Raw genomic sequence first — 17071 nt, forward strand, 5'->3', positions numbered from 1 at the left:
AATGTATCTCTAATCTTGATTGATCTTCACAACCACCATTTTTCTTCCTGTGGGGACCCTCTCACATGCCTGAGACAAATCAAGTATTATTTACATTTTCTTCGACAATATCATTTGTACTTAAATAATCAAAATACCCTCAATTTACAATCAATTAAGTGAAAAAATAACATCTTTCTTGATTGTAGATAATATGCTATCATCTTCTTTTTTTTTTTTTTTCAAGTTGAACCACCCTATCTTTCTTTCTTTTTTTAATCAAATCGTAGAGGTTTTGTATCTAACACTATCGAATTATCTTTAAAATATTGTACGTTAGCAAATTTTATCATTGGATGCTATAGCAACCTTTCTAAATATTTTTTGTGCACCATCAGACACAATCAAGTAGGGATTATAATAATTATGGTCATTTACACCAATAGACATAGATCTCCTCAGAATCTGTGATACAGAAGTTCCACAATTTGAAGTTTTTACCATAAAACAAGAGCGCTACTATTGCCGCACCAACATTTACTAATGGCACACCAAGTCCTATATAAATTACCAAAAGATTACACACAGTAGATGTAGCATTAGTAAAAATTGGTACGTTAATAGCACCTCTCTTTTACAAGCTGATTTCTCGTCTGGAAAATTCTGATTCCATTATAGGATTTTTGGGTAAAACAAACAGAAAGCTGACATCTATAGAAAAAAAAAATATGGAAAATTCTGTGTTGGTTGCATACAAACTGTGCACCTACCAACCCTTAGTGCAGATATAGAATGTGAGTTGCAAGCCCCAAGGTTGGCTGCAAAAGAACAGGTTAGACCACATTCAGGAACAAAATCAAATTTTGACACTACACAAAGGCTTTGCCATTTCCAAGGTATTGTGATTAAGATGGAATGTGTGGTACTGATACAAAAACAAAAAACAAAAAAAGATGCAATGTGTCATTGTTCTTTATGTGGTTTGATTGCAAATTGTTCTTCAGGTTGTCTTCGCCACAAGAAATTGGCTGCTTCAATCCACCTTGGATGGACAAGGAACTTTTCGTGCTTAACAGCCCAACGAGCCTTCTCTGTTCCAATGTCTGTCGAGACCACATGTGTCACAGATGGATCAAGTTCTTTCAAACATGTAGCCCCCAGCTGCTCTGCCATTTCCCAAAGCTTTTGATTCTCAACCCGCTCTCCCATCTTCCAAACCCGGCTGAAGACTAATTTACAACCCTTCAAAACTTCCCGCCTAACTCTTTTCAGCACCTATACAGATGACCGAGAGGTCACACTTAACAGCATTAACAATAGGGATGATACATAGAGTAGTACAAATCAACAATTTGTAAGAGTAAAAATAGCATGCCTTACACATGGCAAGCATACAAGGGATCATCATCAACCCCGAAATTTGGGTTTGGCCTTTTCTTCTTTTTTTGATCAATTCTCTCTAGGGCCATGTCTTCCGTTATTGTAAGTGTGTTCACATCTGCTTTCACCTACCTCAATACAGGCAGACATACAAAGGGTGATAGCCAACACATTTATTGGCCGGGGATCTCCTGATTCAAGAATTACCATGTTACCCCCAGTTTCTACCATACCAAGACCATTCATCTTACTTGTCGAACATCCAAAATAATGTGAAAATTGGATGGTTACAATCATCCAATTGGGCTCATCTTTTGGTATGTATATGAGACCATCAAACTCTGGGTTCATTCACTATGTGTTCAACAAGGGTTATCAATAGGTAATCAAATACATATCAGGTTTGGGAATGAGCTTTTGGACTCAATTGATCATCAGAATTTTTTGGACACAATGGTATACAAATTTTACATCCACCACCCTACCCGAAGACCCAGTAGGCCCCATCTGAGTAATACAGGTTCTGATTTTAGGCTCGATACTTAATCCAGTCAGGATTGTCTATATTGGTATCCAACATAGAACCTGACCCTTGGATACCATAATGGGGAGTAGAACAGAAAAACCAAGATACTCCATTCAAGATGATTTAAAAGTTGTTCTGGGAGCATGTTACCTGTCTTACATCTCTGTCCATTAAATCGGCTTCAAATTCCTGCAGAAGCCACACCATCAGTGGAGGAAGTATGCTACACAGAGAGCAAAACCAAGTTAAACAGAAAAAAGAAAGCAAAGACACTAACAAAGTGACTAACCGGGTCAAAGAATATCTGGTGAATACGCTTAAGGACTCCAAGAACATTTGCAAGCGCACCATCAGTCTCATTTTCATCCCTCTTTGATTCTGAAAGAGATTTACCATTGAAGCCAAATGGGCGACCACTCGAAGCAAAAAAATGGTATCTTTCCATAAGAATTAGGTTTTCTCTGTGCTTACTCCATACCTAAATTAATGAAGCATAAAAAAGCCAATAAAGAAATAAGATCAAGCACCGATAGCTTGTGAATCATAGTACACACGTTAGATGCTAGTTAAAAGCACCCAAAAAAAAGTTGCTAAAGAATATATAACATTAGTACTTTAGTAGTTTATTACAGAAATTTGGACCAGATGGAATATAATATCTTCACGTGAATCCTCTATATGAATCATTGCATAAGTTTTTGTATGACAAATTTGTTCATACCTATGTAATTTAATGCATGGTACATTTGCTTTCCACCTGACTAAGGTTTGATGTGTCGTGGGGTTAGTCCAATATTTCCTAGGAAGGATAACGATGCTCATCCATATAAAGGAATCTCCATAAACCCCTCCCACCCCTTGGAAAAAATTACTCTTTCATGTTTCCCGTATATTTTTCCTTTCTACCTTTTTTTTCCTGATAAAGCATAACTTATGTTTTCATGACATTTTCTTGACTAAAATAGCTTATATTTTCACTGATTATGCATTTCTCTGTTCTCTCACATTTCCAGTCTTTAGCTAAAGCAATCAAGCTGAATTTAAAACAAATTTCTTAAGACAGATAATTACCTACCTATCCAACAGAAAACAGGAAATCAGCTGAAAATAGGACACTAAGTGGTTGTCTGGAAACAAGGGATTTGGCAAGATCAAAGCTTGCTGCCCACCAAATGAAAGCATACTTTTCTAATGATCAGGCCAACCCAATCATCATCTTTCATTAAAGGTGAAAAGCAAGAGAAAATTTGAGGAAAGGTGACAAGATTCGGCTTTGGGAGGATTGGTGGTGTGGTGAGCGACCCCTGAAGGAAGTTTCCCTGACCTGTTTCAGCTGTCCATGCAAGAAGGACATCCCATTGAGTCATTCATGCATAAGGAGACTGGTGAGCTATATTGGGATTTTGGTTTCAGAAGAGCGTTTAAGGACTGGGAGATGGAGTAAAGAGGTTGACGATGTGTACGGAGCCTACTCGGATTAGTGCTGATGAAGAGACAGAAGGATTTGGAAAGGCACTAGGGAAGGACGGTTTGTAGTGAGATCATTGTATCTTGCAAGTCTTTCGAATTTTGATTCTTGGTACTCACTTTCCTCATTCATTTATTTGGAGAAGAAAAGTGCCTTCAAAGATCTCGTTCTTTGTTTGGTCAACAGCGCTTGGTAAGATTCTGACAATGGATCAACTGATTAGGATTTGTATCTCCAAATTTTGTTACCTGTGCAAGAGGTATGGAGAATCAACCGATCATGTTCTTAAACATTGCCATTTCACGTATCAAATTTGGTCGCATATTTGTTGTTTGGGGTGGAAGGTTGCCTTCCTTCGACTGTTCATAATCTTTTCAAATCTTGGTTGGCTCAGGGAAACTCTTTCTCAATGATTTTTCATTTTGATTAGTAAAAGTTTTATTTAAAAGAGGATGAAAAGTACTCAAAAAGATAAAACAAAGAGGAATTACTCAGACTCAAAACAAACCTGATCCCACCTGAACACAAAATCCTCAAAGAACAAGCCTCTAAACTCCTCAAATTGTTTACACCAAAATTATAAAATAAAAAAAAAAAACAAACCGAGAATACTTAAGAAGAACAACTCTTGAGTCGTTGACTCTTTTCCTTCAGAAGTATGCCCGTTCCTTTCTTTCCAAAGCCCCCAGCAAATAGCAAAGGGAGTAATCTTGTGAAGAATCCTTTCTCTACTAGAAAATTTTGAGGACAACCCACATTTTAACAAAAGAAGAAACCGAGAAAGGATGACACCAAGCCAAATTGAATAAAGATAAGAAACGAGACCACACTACTGAAGCCAAAGGACAATGAAAGAAAATATGACCAACTGACTCCCCACTTTCCTTACAAAGGCAACAGAAGTCCACAAGGTATTGCCCCCTCACTCTAAGAAAATCTAAAGTAGGGAGTCTATTCATGGCAGCCAACCACAAAAAGAAAGACACTTTAGAAGGGACCAAGCTGCAGACACATCAGGGAGGGACTCATGGCTACCATCCAAAAGAGAAAAGAAAAAGCTAACAAACAAGCTTTCTCCACAACCCATCCCTAGGCCGAACCTCCAAAGCCACCTCCCGAGTAACGCCCTATTAACAAACCTAATACTTCTAATTCCCAACCCCCCAAATTTCGTAGGACACACTAACCTCCAGTTCACCAAGTGAAACTTCCAATTACCTTGCCGATCTTTCCACAAAAAACTCCTCACCAACTTCTCAAATTGTTCCTCTACTTTACTTGGCATCATAAACAAAGACAAGAAATGAATCGGAATAATCGACAAAGCACTTTTAATTAGAGTAAGTTTCCCTTCTTTTGAAAGGTACCTCGCTTTCTAGGAATCCAACGTTTTTCTTAATCTTTCAAGCACAGGCTCCAACACACTTGACAATCTATAATGAGCCCCAAGAGGGAGGCCCAAATACGTGGAAGGGAAGGAACCCACCTAACAACCCAAGAAATCAGCCCAAGCATGGAGATCAAGCACTTCTCCCAATCCAAAAATTGTACTCTTCCTTAGATTAATAGGTAGACCCGAGACCGCCTCAAAACAAAACAGAAGACCCCGAAGAAAACAAACTTGACTGGTTTGCGCCTCAAGGAACAAAAGGGTAGCATCTGCAAATTGTAAATGAGAAAGTTGGAGCATCTCCTGACACTCCAAAGGCCCTCAAAGCCCCCGCCTCATTAGCCTAGCAATCATCCTTCCCAGGGCATTGACCACCAAGTTAAAAAGGAAGGGGGATAAAGGGATCTCCTTGTCTAAGCCCACGAGAACTTTTGAAAAAACCAGCAGGAGAGCCATTCACAAGGACTGAAAAGGAAGCTGAAGTGATGCACTTACTAATCCAAGAAATCCATTTTTCTTCAAAACTATCTAATCATGTACCTTAAGAACTCCACATGATTATACGCTTTTTCAATGTCTATCTTGCAAACTCGATCAGGAGTACCAATTCTATTTCTGGAGTCAATGAGAGTTGGTACTCCTAGTCTAGTTTGCAAGATAGACAATGAAAAAGCGTACGATCCAACCATATTTTGTGGGGTTTGATCCCTTTTGTAATCTGTTGGAGCCTATGGAAAGAGAGAAATGGCTCAATCTTCGAATGAAAGGAGATATCTGTGCAGGCAGTTGTCTAGTCCCTCGTTAGCCTTCTTGTTCTTTTGGTGCAAGCTATGTAAAGAGTTTAAAAGTATTTTCTTTTGAAGATTTTCTTGTAAGGTGGGATAGGGTGTGTTACGTGAGTAATTTTAGTGCGAAGTAGTGCACTTGAGGTTGTGGGTTTGCTTGGTTGTTTTTGTTGTTGTAGGTCTTTTTCTTTCTTGGGTTGGTCACCTCGACCTCCCTTTTAATAAAAAAAAATCAGCTTTACTTATAAAAAAAATGGAGGGAAAAGCAGGGCCACATAATGTGGTACCAAATGGAGTTATTATAGAAAGTTTTGAACTTATACCTCCCACAAGACCCATCTTTCCAAACCGCGCCTTGTTCACATCCTGTCATCCCAATACTTCATTTAGGCCAAAGACCGCCTAAGTGTTATGCGTAGGGTTGGATCCCTACACTAGTCCTAGATCTATGCCATGTGTCAGTAATTAGCCCAATATTGGATGTATATTGAGACAAATTCTGAAGATGCTAATTGGTATAAGTATTTTCTCCAAGACCCTGGACGATTTTGGTACCTCCCTCCTGGTGTGTGTGAATGTGTGTGTGTCTGTGTGTGTGTGTGAGAGAGAAAAAGATGTAAGGAATAAGAATCCACACCAAAAGTTGTCCCAAAATCTGACTCTAATCCCCTTCACAACTTTGAACATAATTCTACTACGAAACTCTGAAATAATCTTGTGGATACCTTTCCACAGCCCACACCCATATGCTGATATTACTGCCCCACTTTCCAATTTCCCAGCTGAGTCTTTCCACACCATATTTCAACTTTATGATGTCCTTCCATAAGTTATAGAATGAACTATTCTTAAATGTCATTTAAACCAAGACAAACACAATATAAAATAGGTAAACAAAACAAACAAGATATGAACCAGAAAAACATGATAACTAAAGCACCTAAACAGGCAAGAAAAAAGATGTGGCAAACCAAAATATAAGTATTAGTCACAAATGGCTTAATTGATAGGTATTTACACTTACCATCTCTGTGTCATCAAGGATGACTACGGCGCTGTCCGCCCCAAGAACAACATCAAGACCTTTCTGATGTTTTTGGGTGCAATCAGATTGTGAAATCACTCTAGAATTGAAGTATACTCTTCCAGGATCAAGGAGATTTGCCATTTCCAATGCATAAGATTGTTCTCCCATCGTGTATACATACATCTCGTACATACTGCTTGCTTCTTTCAGAAAAGTCCGTACAAAGGGCCTCAATTTTGTCATCATGTGCATAGAGTCCAACTTGAAAAGGTTTCCACTTGGAATATCTACTCATTTTTTTTAAATGTCAAAACCAGTAATAACGATAAAACAGTCACTAAACAGATAATAGAGTACAAATTTCAGTAAAATAAACAATAAAATAACTATGATAGTGACTTCAGTGCAGAAGGTAAAAGGACATGGAAATTATAAAAATCTCACTATCAGCAAGTTACTGAGAATAGCATTGTTAACCTGTTTATTTTTCTCAAACTTTAGGCTTTTATGCCAACTTAAGAAACTTCAGACTTCATTAAAATTAGATGCTAATGGAAAATTTTACACAAGCAAGTGTCAATTGCTGATGTAACCTAAACCAAAAAAAAAGTCTCGATAAAGAAAAATCTACACAGATTAGAATGGCTGAGGTGAACTGAAAAAGGTCATACCTTGCAATGAATCTGTTTGGCTCTTCAAATGTTCCTCTCCAGGTGAAATATCTAGAAGCCTAGTTGAATTTAGTAGTGTGTGATCTAAGTCCAGAACCAAGTAAAGTTTTTTCCTCTTATGCAACAAATTCTTCAGATCATACCCACGTAATCGAGTCATTTCTTCACTGCCAATTTTTAAAGCCTGCAAAACATTTATTTTCCACATACTATTCATACAAAGCTAAAAAAAAAATAAACATAAAATAAGCTATGGTCAGAGTTTGTAGAGGGCACGGTATCTGATTGAAAGTATATTAGCTCTCAACATTCTGGGAGGAAATAATTCAAGATTTCCCTTCTAAAGTAACCAAAAATAGAAAGAAAACTCCATGGCGACCAAAGAAATTATACCTTATGTATATAGCCAAACGCCACAGCAGATCCATCATCCATGTGTTGCCCACATCTTACGCACATTTCTCTAAAAAATGCTGGATGAGGGCATGTGTCCTTATTTATGGATGCATCTACATTCCATTATCAGTTAGATCCAATACATAAATGTCAAATATTCAACCAAAAATTGAAATGCAACCAGAAATCGATTATAAGATCTCAGTTATCTGGCTAACATGTATAGAAGCAGGTAGTTTCAAATGTTCACGAACAAATTTTGCCACTGGTAAAAGGACTAAAATAATAAACTCCTCTCTAATAGGAAAATAAAATAATGATAAAAGAAAAGGCATATTTCACGACAGGTGAACAGCTTAATATTTCTAATATTTCTTGAAGAGCTAAGCACCATAACAAAGGAGAAAGTCTTAAGTCAATCAAGACTTAAAAATGACTTTTAAGCGTAAAGTCGGTGAACGGGAAGAATGAGCCCCTCGCGCCTTTTTTCTTTCAGAGGTAGAAGCAAGTTCCAGAGGGAGGATTGTTGGTACTCTACCCCGTTAGTTCCAAATTCCAATGAGCCTAATTTTCCTGCTTCTGTGATTTGGGCCCCCTAAAATTCCTTCCAAAATTACCTTTTTGTCTTTGTTCAGAAATTCTTGGTGCTTTCCTAGATCAGTTCTTCAAATGTTTCATAATTGGAGGTTCACGGGGTTGACCAAAAGAGAGGATTTTATGGATGTTCATGCCCCTCACAGTTTGTTTGGGTCTATGGAAGGAGAGGAACCCCCCGGGGGGGGGGGGGGGGGGGGGGTTTTCGACAGGAAGGGAAGGAGGAATTCAATACAGGAGGTTGCAATTAGTATTTTGGATTTTGTATTCTATTTGGGTCTAATTGTTTAAGGAGTTTAGAGGCATCTTCTTTAAGGACCTCCTTGATGCCTGAGTAGTTTTTGTTTTCTTTTTGACGTCCATCTGAGTCACCCCCCGACAAATACTAGTAAGTAATTTATTCAAAAAAAAAAGTGTAGATGTCCTGTACTGATTTAGAGATAAAAGCAAATATGTAGTGACTTTCTTTTAAATGCTTATTCCTTTAAAATATATAAATGAACACACACATGCTTGCAAAGTTCAGTGTCCTTAGAACATTAACCAGATGTTTTGTGATTAACCGGGAAATGTTAGCAGAAAAGCTATCCAATTGGTCATAAAAGAGCACCTGATTCTTCTTGCATGCTTGTAATTGAAGATGTCCCATGGGGTTCCTTTATATCTTCCAATTCATCCATTTTGCGCCTTTTAATCCTGCAATTTCACTAATAAGGTTAAATCATTTCGAAGATTCTGATTAGTAGTAAATAATTCAATGGAAAAAGACAAAGCACAAGCATAACCAGATGCACATTAGGTTTCTGATTTGGACAAAGCATCAGCAATACATTAGCTTCACCACTAGTGCAATGAGAAATAGGAATGGGTCCCAATTGGATCAGAGCATTAGTGAACCACATCAATACCTATTGTCCAATCTAGGGTTGCCTAGTTCTTTAGTTAGATACCGAACCAGTTCGCGGTAAAGTTCGCTATGGGTTTGTCAAATGTAGCGAAACAAACGTATTCCTATTTTACTTACAACACTCTCCGCATGTCAATGATATTTGAGATATCCCCCTAAAACTTCAAATTAATAGTATACCCCTTTGACTTTGGTCTTTATTAATAGACTAATAAAAAATGACCAAATATGCTTGATTTTTTCTTCCCAAAATATGCCATCTTCATCTCTTTTTTACCCTATTCATCACTTCAACTTGCAAATGCCCTCATCTCTTTCTACTCCTACAAACCAGGTTCATTCTCGAGTAGCAAACTGCAAACCCGAATTCAAACGGAGCGAACCCATGAATCAGGTAACATAGGTCCAATCCAACAGTCCAAAAGTAAACATCCATGTCACGTGGACCACCAAATATGACAAATAATTCTTGAATAATTTCAACAAGGCTGACATCATTTGATCTTTCTGATTTATCATCCCAGAGAAGTCCTCCAAAGCTGGATTCTTTATTATTTCTCTTAGTTGCCAAAGTGAATACAATTCCTCCAATATAAAAGAACTCCATGAATGTTGATGCCATAAAACTTCTTCAAACTGGAGCCACAAAAGCTCAAATTTACTTCCCAACTAACCACACACAGTCCCCATGACCATTGTTGCTCGAAATAATCCTTCTCTCGAGCTTTTTTTAGCCAAACCAACTAAACCACTTTCCTAGAAAAGTTATATTTTGAGGTTCCTAAAGCCCAAGCAATCAACCCTTTCACGTCAACACACAATCCTTCATTTGGCAAGGAGAACAGCCACTCCAAAATAAATCAATCCAGATTTTCTTCAATCTTTAGTAAACAAAAAGCAAAGATCATCAACATGCAGTACACCAGGTTGTTAAGAGAAAATATTCTTGGCCAGAGAAATATGATTCCCAAGGGATACATGTAGCTCTACTTCCCGAAATTCATAGTCCTAACTTGGTATGGGGCTAAACAATGTGTCTACTGTCTAGATTGTCCTACATCAATTTTTGGTATCCGACCAGATGCACATCAAAAACCTACAAGTCCAGGCATGATGGCTAAGGAGCTTCCTAATAGAGCTCCAATGGCGTTCCAACAACAATCAATGCCTCAATAGAAGTATCCAACGAGCATTCAAAACACCTTAGAGCACCACAATGAGTATGTTGACTGATTTGATGAATTTATAAAAGCCTGTGTTAAAGTTCCAAAACTAGGTGGAAAGATTAGCCTTAATGTTCTCCAGCAGACAAATTAGTTTTCATTCTTTCAATTGTTTTAGGCCCTGATGGGTAGGTTGCAAAATACAGTAAAACGTGAAACTTTGCGTTTACAATGTTTTACCATCATGACTTTTACGAGTTTTTACAACTTTTCAATAATCATGTGCTTGGCAGTATCTCAAAAAATAAATTTTTGGTCATGCTTGGTTGACCAAAAAAAAGGTAAGAAATTTACAAAATTAAAAATAAAATTACATTTTTCTTTTGTTTTTTTTTACTTTTAAAAGACGGAGCTATTGGACTGGTATAGATTAAAGAACAGTAGCAATGTCGTACTTTACCTCAACAAAAAATTACATTATTCGCCTCACGCCTTAGCGTCCAAAAACATTGCTTTAAATCTCTTAAAAACAGGTTTCAAATCCAACTGAACAACCAAAATCACAAGATCCAAAAGCCAAAAGAAATAAAAGAATGAGATTCCATAAAATATCTAGCTTAAACAGGAGTTAGAATGAGCATTGGGGGAAAATGGATATCAGAAATTCACGAGCCTCGAAAGAAATTGAGATACAATTTTCAGACATATAAAACTCTAATTGTAATTCCCTGAAAAATTATTACATATTCCAAGGAATAAATTTTATGAAATTTGTTGATTACTAATCAAAGATGTGATGGGATAGTTTGTAAGTCAATCGGGTATTGTTTGTAGGTTTAAAACTGTCGAGAAACATAGTTTTGCGTGAGTTTGATTTAATGATTTAAGTTGGTTGATCCAAAATAATATTTTAGAAGAATATTTATGAGTATAAAGAGCTAATTCATATTCATTTATGTAAACATATCAAGAGAAGTCGACTCTTAAAATTGTTTGTCTCTTGACTTTAATTTAGGTGTTGATCTCGTTAGGAAGTGAAAGTGAATAAAAAGATGGACTAGTTGATTAAATATTCAGGACACCAAGTTCAAAAGCTAAGAATTGAATCTGAAAACGTAAGGAACTTCAATTTCTTAATTGTAGTCGTAGATTTATTTTTTTTAAACAGTTTTTATTTCAAAGTAATGATTATTTAAAAATTTATGTTCAATGTAGGTTTTTTGGCAAAAATCCGTGCATGTTAGTTTAGAATTTTGATCTATCGATGTTGTATTTATGTTATAGGAGATTTTGTTTGTTGACATCAACATGCAGCAAAAAGGTTTAATTTTAAAAGGTGTTCTTTAAAATTTCTTTTGAAAGAAATAAAAAAATAAAAATTTGAAAGAAATTTTATTGTGATGTCAAGAATGATTTTATTAATTTTGAAAAAGAATTTCAATGTTTGGACTAGTGGGAAAAAATGAAGTTTCAAAAGAGATTTTGGTTGTACGTTATTGTTGATATTATAGTACTTATTGATGTGTATGGTGTATGAATACCCAGGTACATTAGATTAGCCGGTGCAATTGCGAGGTGTGTTTTATATTTAGCTCGTGTGATTGTGAGGTGTTATTTCTTTTCCTAGTTTTAGCTTGCATGATCGCGAGGTGGATGTTGTGACGATATGGTATTTCACAGAAAGATTGGGTATTTATACTCATACTTAGTGTTATTTTTCAATTTAATTATGTATTATAAAAAAAAAATGTTTAATGTTTCGAAAATAAAAAGAATAATTATACTTATATATATTTTATTGATCTATTAAAAGGTTAGAAAATACCTATAAAGAATAGTTGGTCGTAACTTTCCGAAGCGTCACACTACTCTAGGATATAGATTGAGATATCTAATCTCGCTAATAGTATGGGATGCTTTGGAGATCAGCACTACTCTTGATATCCGGAAAATTCCCTTCTACCTTTAATAGAGAACAAGGTGTAAAGGTAATGTTTGTACAAGACTAGAGTTATTTGAGATTCGCACGCACGCTCAATGGGTATAGACGAAGCTAGCTAACCAGCCAATGATCATTAGCAATCTAGAATAGTCGCACGGATTTGACCAACGTTAAGGAGGCATGTTTCACTATTGCCCTGGTCAAACGGACAACCCGAGCCAAATAAACAGCTACCATCTAGTGGTATAGCTTGTTGGCCACAAAATAAGGAACTGACGGTGGGATTTCACACCTATGAAGTATTGGAGCATATAAATATCTTGATTGAGATGTTCACATCAATCGTGATCTTCAACCTCTATTCTAACACAGTATCATTGATTGTATATTATGTTGATGCCGAGATGATTTACGGATGTTTACATTTACGGTATCTCAATTAAATTATTTAAATATGATTATTTCAGTATGTTTATTCGATTATTTTTGTAATTGATATTATTTGAAATAAAACCTGCATATTTTTAAAATTGCTTTTAGTGTGATTAATCTACATATTAGGACTATATTTTGAAACATATGTTTCCTATTAGGTAAGTCCCCTATTATTCACCCTATCAATCATCTCATTTTCAAGAAGTTCCAGTGATCGATGGCTAACTTTATGATTGTTGCAATTTCAAGAAAAGTAGGTGTGTGTGTTGTGAGTGTCAGTAGATGGTAGGTCAATTTATGCTGAGAGAGCAGGTCAGTATATTCTTGGCAATAGGTGCCATTAGTTCTTTTTGTTATATATAAATTAAGGGAGTTGTGAGAGAGGATTGTTGCTTTTGTTTATGTATCGTATTTAGTTATGCTTCCACTGCAATATATAATATCATTGTTTGAAATTGTTGAGTTATATGTGGTTATAACTATATGGGAAATATCTCACACCTCGAGATTCTAACACTTAATCATGGGGATGTGTGCTAGAATTTTGGGGCGTAACACTAAAACCTTTTTTAAATTCGATTTTCAATCGTACCCTAAACCCAAAATTGAATTATTAGGGCTTCCAAATTCGACAACTAATGAGTCTTTACTAGAGATGAGAGACTTGATTGTTGAAGAAAGATCACTTGGAGAGAGAGAGAAAGAGTACCTGCTCTTTCTTCCCTTCGACTGGTAGAGAGAGGTGAAATAAGATTTGTTAAGGGAGTGAGTTTTATGGGGTTTTGCAGAGCATTTTTGCCCACAAAAGTTTCTGCCTATTTTACTCATTTTTTACAATGTTTAACTGTGATTTACAATGGGCCCACACGAGAATGATATCACCAAGCACGTGAAGAATGTAAAACGCAGAAAATTATTACTATTCCAAATTTTTACAGTGTTTTGCAACATAAACAAGTGGAGCCTTAATCTCACAAGAAATGGAGGTTTACATTACAACTCTGGTCCTTGGTGGTTGTCCAAAAGAGTAGGATCCATTGTTTACTTTTACTATTCAAAGCTTCTAGTAAGGATGCAAATCAGTTATATTTTAGTACATACCGAACCTAAACGCATATCATTATGACTACAAGCATATTAGTGTTGAGTATCAAGCACCATCGATCCTCATGGATCAAAATTGAGCAAGGAAATAAAAGATGGACATTGTTATAAGGTGTTTTCTACGCAATGAAAAGGATATTAGAAGTTCCTAGTGAGGTGGAAAGCTTGGCTTCTATCAGATCATATTTGAATCACTAAGGGACAAACGACTCAATTCAGACCTCAGGGAATAGTATTAGGTTATTAACTCAATGAAGCTGAGTTTAGTAGGTTGGTTGCCACAAAAGATTACAGAGCCCATCCTTACAAAAGTCCTCCTAAAAAATCATATTAAAGCAAATTTAAGACCCTAGCATCCAATCTTTGATTATCTTAAAACTACCAAATCCCAAATTCTCTAGAAAAGGTCCCAAATTTCCAAGTTGTACCCTTAGCTCTCTTTCAATCAATTAACTAACAGAACTGACAAATTATTCCTATAAATAAAAACCCGGAAACCATTCCCCTTAATCTCCCATTTCGCAATTGCAAGAAGATGCAAGCGTAACTAATGACCTTGTAAGATTTTCGGTCAAACCTCAATTCCTTATCCAACTATCCGAAGTATTCGACTTCTGGATGGTGCGCAATTGGATGCATAAATTCGCACTAAACTACTTAATGAGTACATCATTAACTGTTCATTTCTATTTCCTCACACATTTTTACTAACTTTTCAACCAAAATTTTCAAACCACTTCATTCGATGATTCAAATTATTAAGAATAATTAAAAATGTGAAACATACCTATCTGCTTCAAAATCTTCTTCTTCTTCTTCTTCTTCTTCTTCTTCTTCTTCTTGATCGTCATTTTCTTCTTCTTGATCTGGAGCTGCATCCGAAGAAACTGCATCCAATTCGGCATCAATTAGTGCCGCAAAATCATCGCTGCTTGAAGAGTGCACTGGAGAATCTGCCGCCAAGCTCATAACTGAACCAAAACACACAAAATCAAACAAATTTCTTCTTACATAATGATTAAGATAAATCAATAAGTCCTAAAACCTAGATTTAACCAGTTACAGAAAATTCCTACAGTTGCCCTTTTGACTCTTTAACCTCTAACCTGGAAAAGAAAATCAAAATTGAACCCTAATGCTTATAATGCTTGAAAGAGAAGAGGAAATAAGATGTATATCTAGGGTTTTTTCTAGGGTTCTTTTACCTGTATTCAACTGAATTCGGATTTGTTCCTCAAGTTTGTGAGTTTTTCGTATCAAATGTGTTTAGGACAATGTACCTTAATTCCTTCTTTGATGGAAGATATGCAGGAAGTCAATTTTTCTCTTCATTTTATTTATGATTTTCAATAAAAACAGATAGAGAGAGTCTAAGGTGTGGTTCTTGTAATCCAAAAGATGGATACTGGGCCACGAAACCTACTAATTAAGGATAGAATTATAAATCATTTAGTTCGAGCATAATCTAAATCAACTAGAGGATGCAAAAATTCTAGAAAAATTCTCACGAGCAATCAAACACTGAAATTGTAATAAACTCTCACTGAAAATTTTCCTAGGTTGAACTCCAAAAATCCAACTCTCAAGAGTACAACTCCATGAATCAAACAGACCCTAAATATGTTTTTTCTTTAGAAAGCAAAGACAATAAACATGTATGAGATATTTACAAAACTCAAATTACCTTCCCATTTGTACTCTTTTAATAATGTTTTAAATAAGGTCAACTGTTAAAAATCCAAAAGTTTTAAATTAAGCCATTGTGGTAATATCTGATAGCTATCTCTCCTTTGAGAATCATTCTGATTCCTCCAACCTCATTCCCAAGAAGCAATACCAAACAAAAAAGATGATTAAACCAAATGCAGAGTTGGATTCCCCATTTCATCTGAATTTGCCTTAAACAAGAGACTAAAGTGTAGGGTATCTACAGTTTAGCTAAAAATTAAAGTAAATTAAAGAAGAAAAAATTAAACTAAATTGATTACTCAAAATTAAACTAAATTAAAGACCATTTTCTTACCTCTAACAAACCATGCAAACTAAATTGATTACTCAAAATTAGTCTTCTTAAACCCTGTATTACTTATTTATAACCAAACCCTTTGTTCAGGGTGCATGGATTCAGAGTTGCAATAGAAAACCCATTAGATTAGAAGAAAAAAACATATATTTGATTATTCACAATTGCTCATCATAAACCCCGAAATTAAAAGACAATCTTCTTACCTGTAATCAAACCCTAAGATAATGCTCAAGCCCTTTTCGTCCCCTAAGACAATTTTCTTCCCTCCCTTTCGTCCCTTTTTTTTCAAAAACACCTAAAACTGGTGGAATCCACCTTCTGCAAATCAGATACAACATACAACTATGAGGATTGAGGAACCAAATTATATATATATATATATATATATATATATATAATATATATATATATATATATATATATATATATATATATATATATATATCTATATATATATATATAGAGAGAGAGAGAGAGAGAGAGAGAGAGAGAGAGAGAGAACCTTCACTCGACGCCATTGTGAGAGATTCGAGATGTGAGAGAGGGTAAGATAAGGAGTTGGTGACTTAGGGTTTTCAGGTCTTCCAAGTTCTTTTCGACAGAGACGGAGAGGATTCGAAGTTGGGGTGAGAGAGAGAGAGAGGGCTGAGCCCTGTTTGTCCTTGTTTTCGCCGTGGGGAGCCGAACCATTCGGCCTTCAACACACCATCGAGCCACAACTTATAAAATTGGAAAGAGTTTTCGTCCCATTCGTACTATACAAGCTGAAACACTTTCCTTACCAACTTAGTAAGTTTTCAAATCTTACTAATAGCAATTGGATTATCAAATTGACAATCCAATGCCACAACCTTATAGATTTCATGGAAAAATTCAAATCCAAGAAAAAGAATTGAAACAAAAAAATAGTTTGCTTTGGGCTTGACCCTATATTTTGAAATTTGATGACTACTGACTGACTACTGAACTTGCATCAAACCCCCGAATTTAAAATTAAAATTTAACATTAAATATTTTTTTTTTACGTTCATAGATTATTTTTCCTCTATGTGGCATCATATCATGTTTTTGGATGCCATAAGGTGAACTCATCGACTTGAAATCTTACACCTAGGTAATTCATGAAAATTTATTTTCCACCATTTGATTGCACCTAGATAATTATTGAAAAGAGAATTGGTATTTAGCATAATTTTAAAATTTAGTGAGTCAACTTTAAATTTAGATGAATCGATTTGATTGAATTTCAAGATGCAACCCCAAAATTTGATGTAACCA

General features: G+C 35.7%; 1 protein-coding gene across 1 annotated transcript; it reads right to left on the reverse strand.

The window, feature by feature from the left end:
* Positions 1-708: 708 nt before the first annotated feature.
* On the reverse strand, positions 709-16519 carry CPL4 (C-terminal domain phosphatase-like 4). Its single transcript, XM_086452938.1, has 10 exons — positions 16296-16519; positions 15997-16111; positions 14555-14738; positions 8827-8912; positions 7620-7735; positions 7227-7410; positions 6553-6842; positions 2175-2363; positions 2036-2074; positions 709-1254 (listed from the first exon to the last, which is right to left on the reverse strand). The coding sequence occupies exons 3-10, from the start codon at positions 14734-14736 to the stop codon at positions 943-945; spliced, it is 1398 nt and encodes a 465-aa protein (XP_086309064.1). The 5' UTR covers positions 14737-14738; positions 15997-16111; positions 16296-16519; the 3' UTR covers positions 709-942.
* Positions 16520-17071: the final 552 nt, after the last annotated feature.

The sequence above is a fragment of the Akebia trifoliata genome, chromosome 8, assembly GCF_017979445.1.
Source record: "Akebia trifoliata isolate Shusen 1 chromosome 8, ASM1797944v1, whole genome shotgun sequence".
In the NCBI taxonomy this organism is placed as follows: domain Eukaryota; kingdom Viridiplantae; phylum Streptophyta; class Magnoliopsida; order Ranunculales; family Lardizabalaceae; genus Akebia; species Akebia trifoliata.

Bases quoted from the DNA above. Each gene is read 5' to 3' on its own strand.
- CPL4 (XM_086452938.1), bottom strand. From the start codon at position 14,736: ATGAGCTTGGCGGCAGATTCTCCAGTGCACTCTTCAAGCAGCGATGAT. The intron at 2,364-6,552 runs GTAAGTGTAAAT...TCATTAATTTAG, and splicing joins TCCTTGATGACACAGAGATG to GTATGGAGTAAGCACAGAGA. The intron at 2,075-2,174 runs GTTAGTCACTTT...TGGCTTCTGCAG, and splicing joins ACCAGATATTCTTTGACCCG to GAATTTGAAGCCGATTTAAT.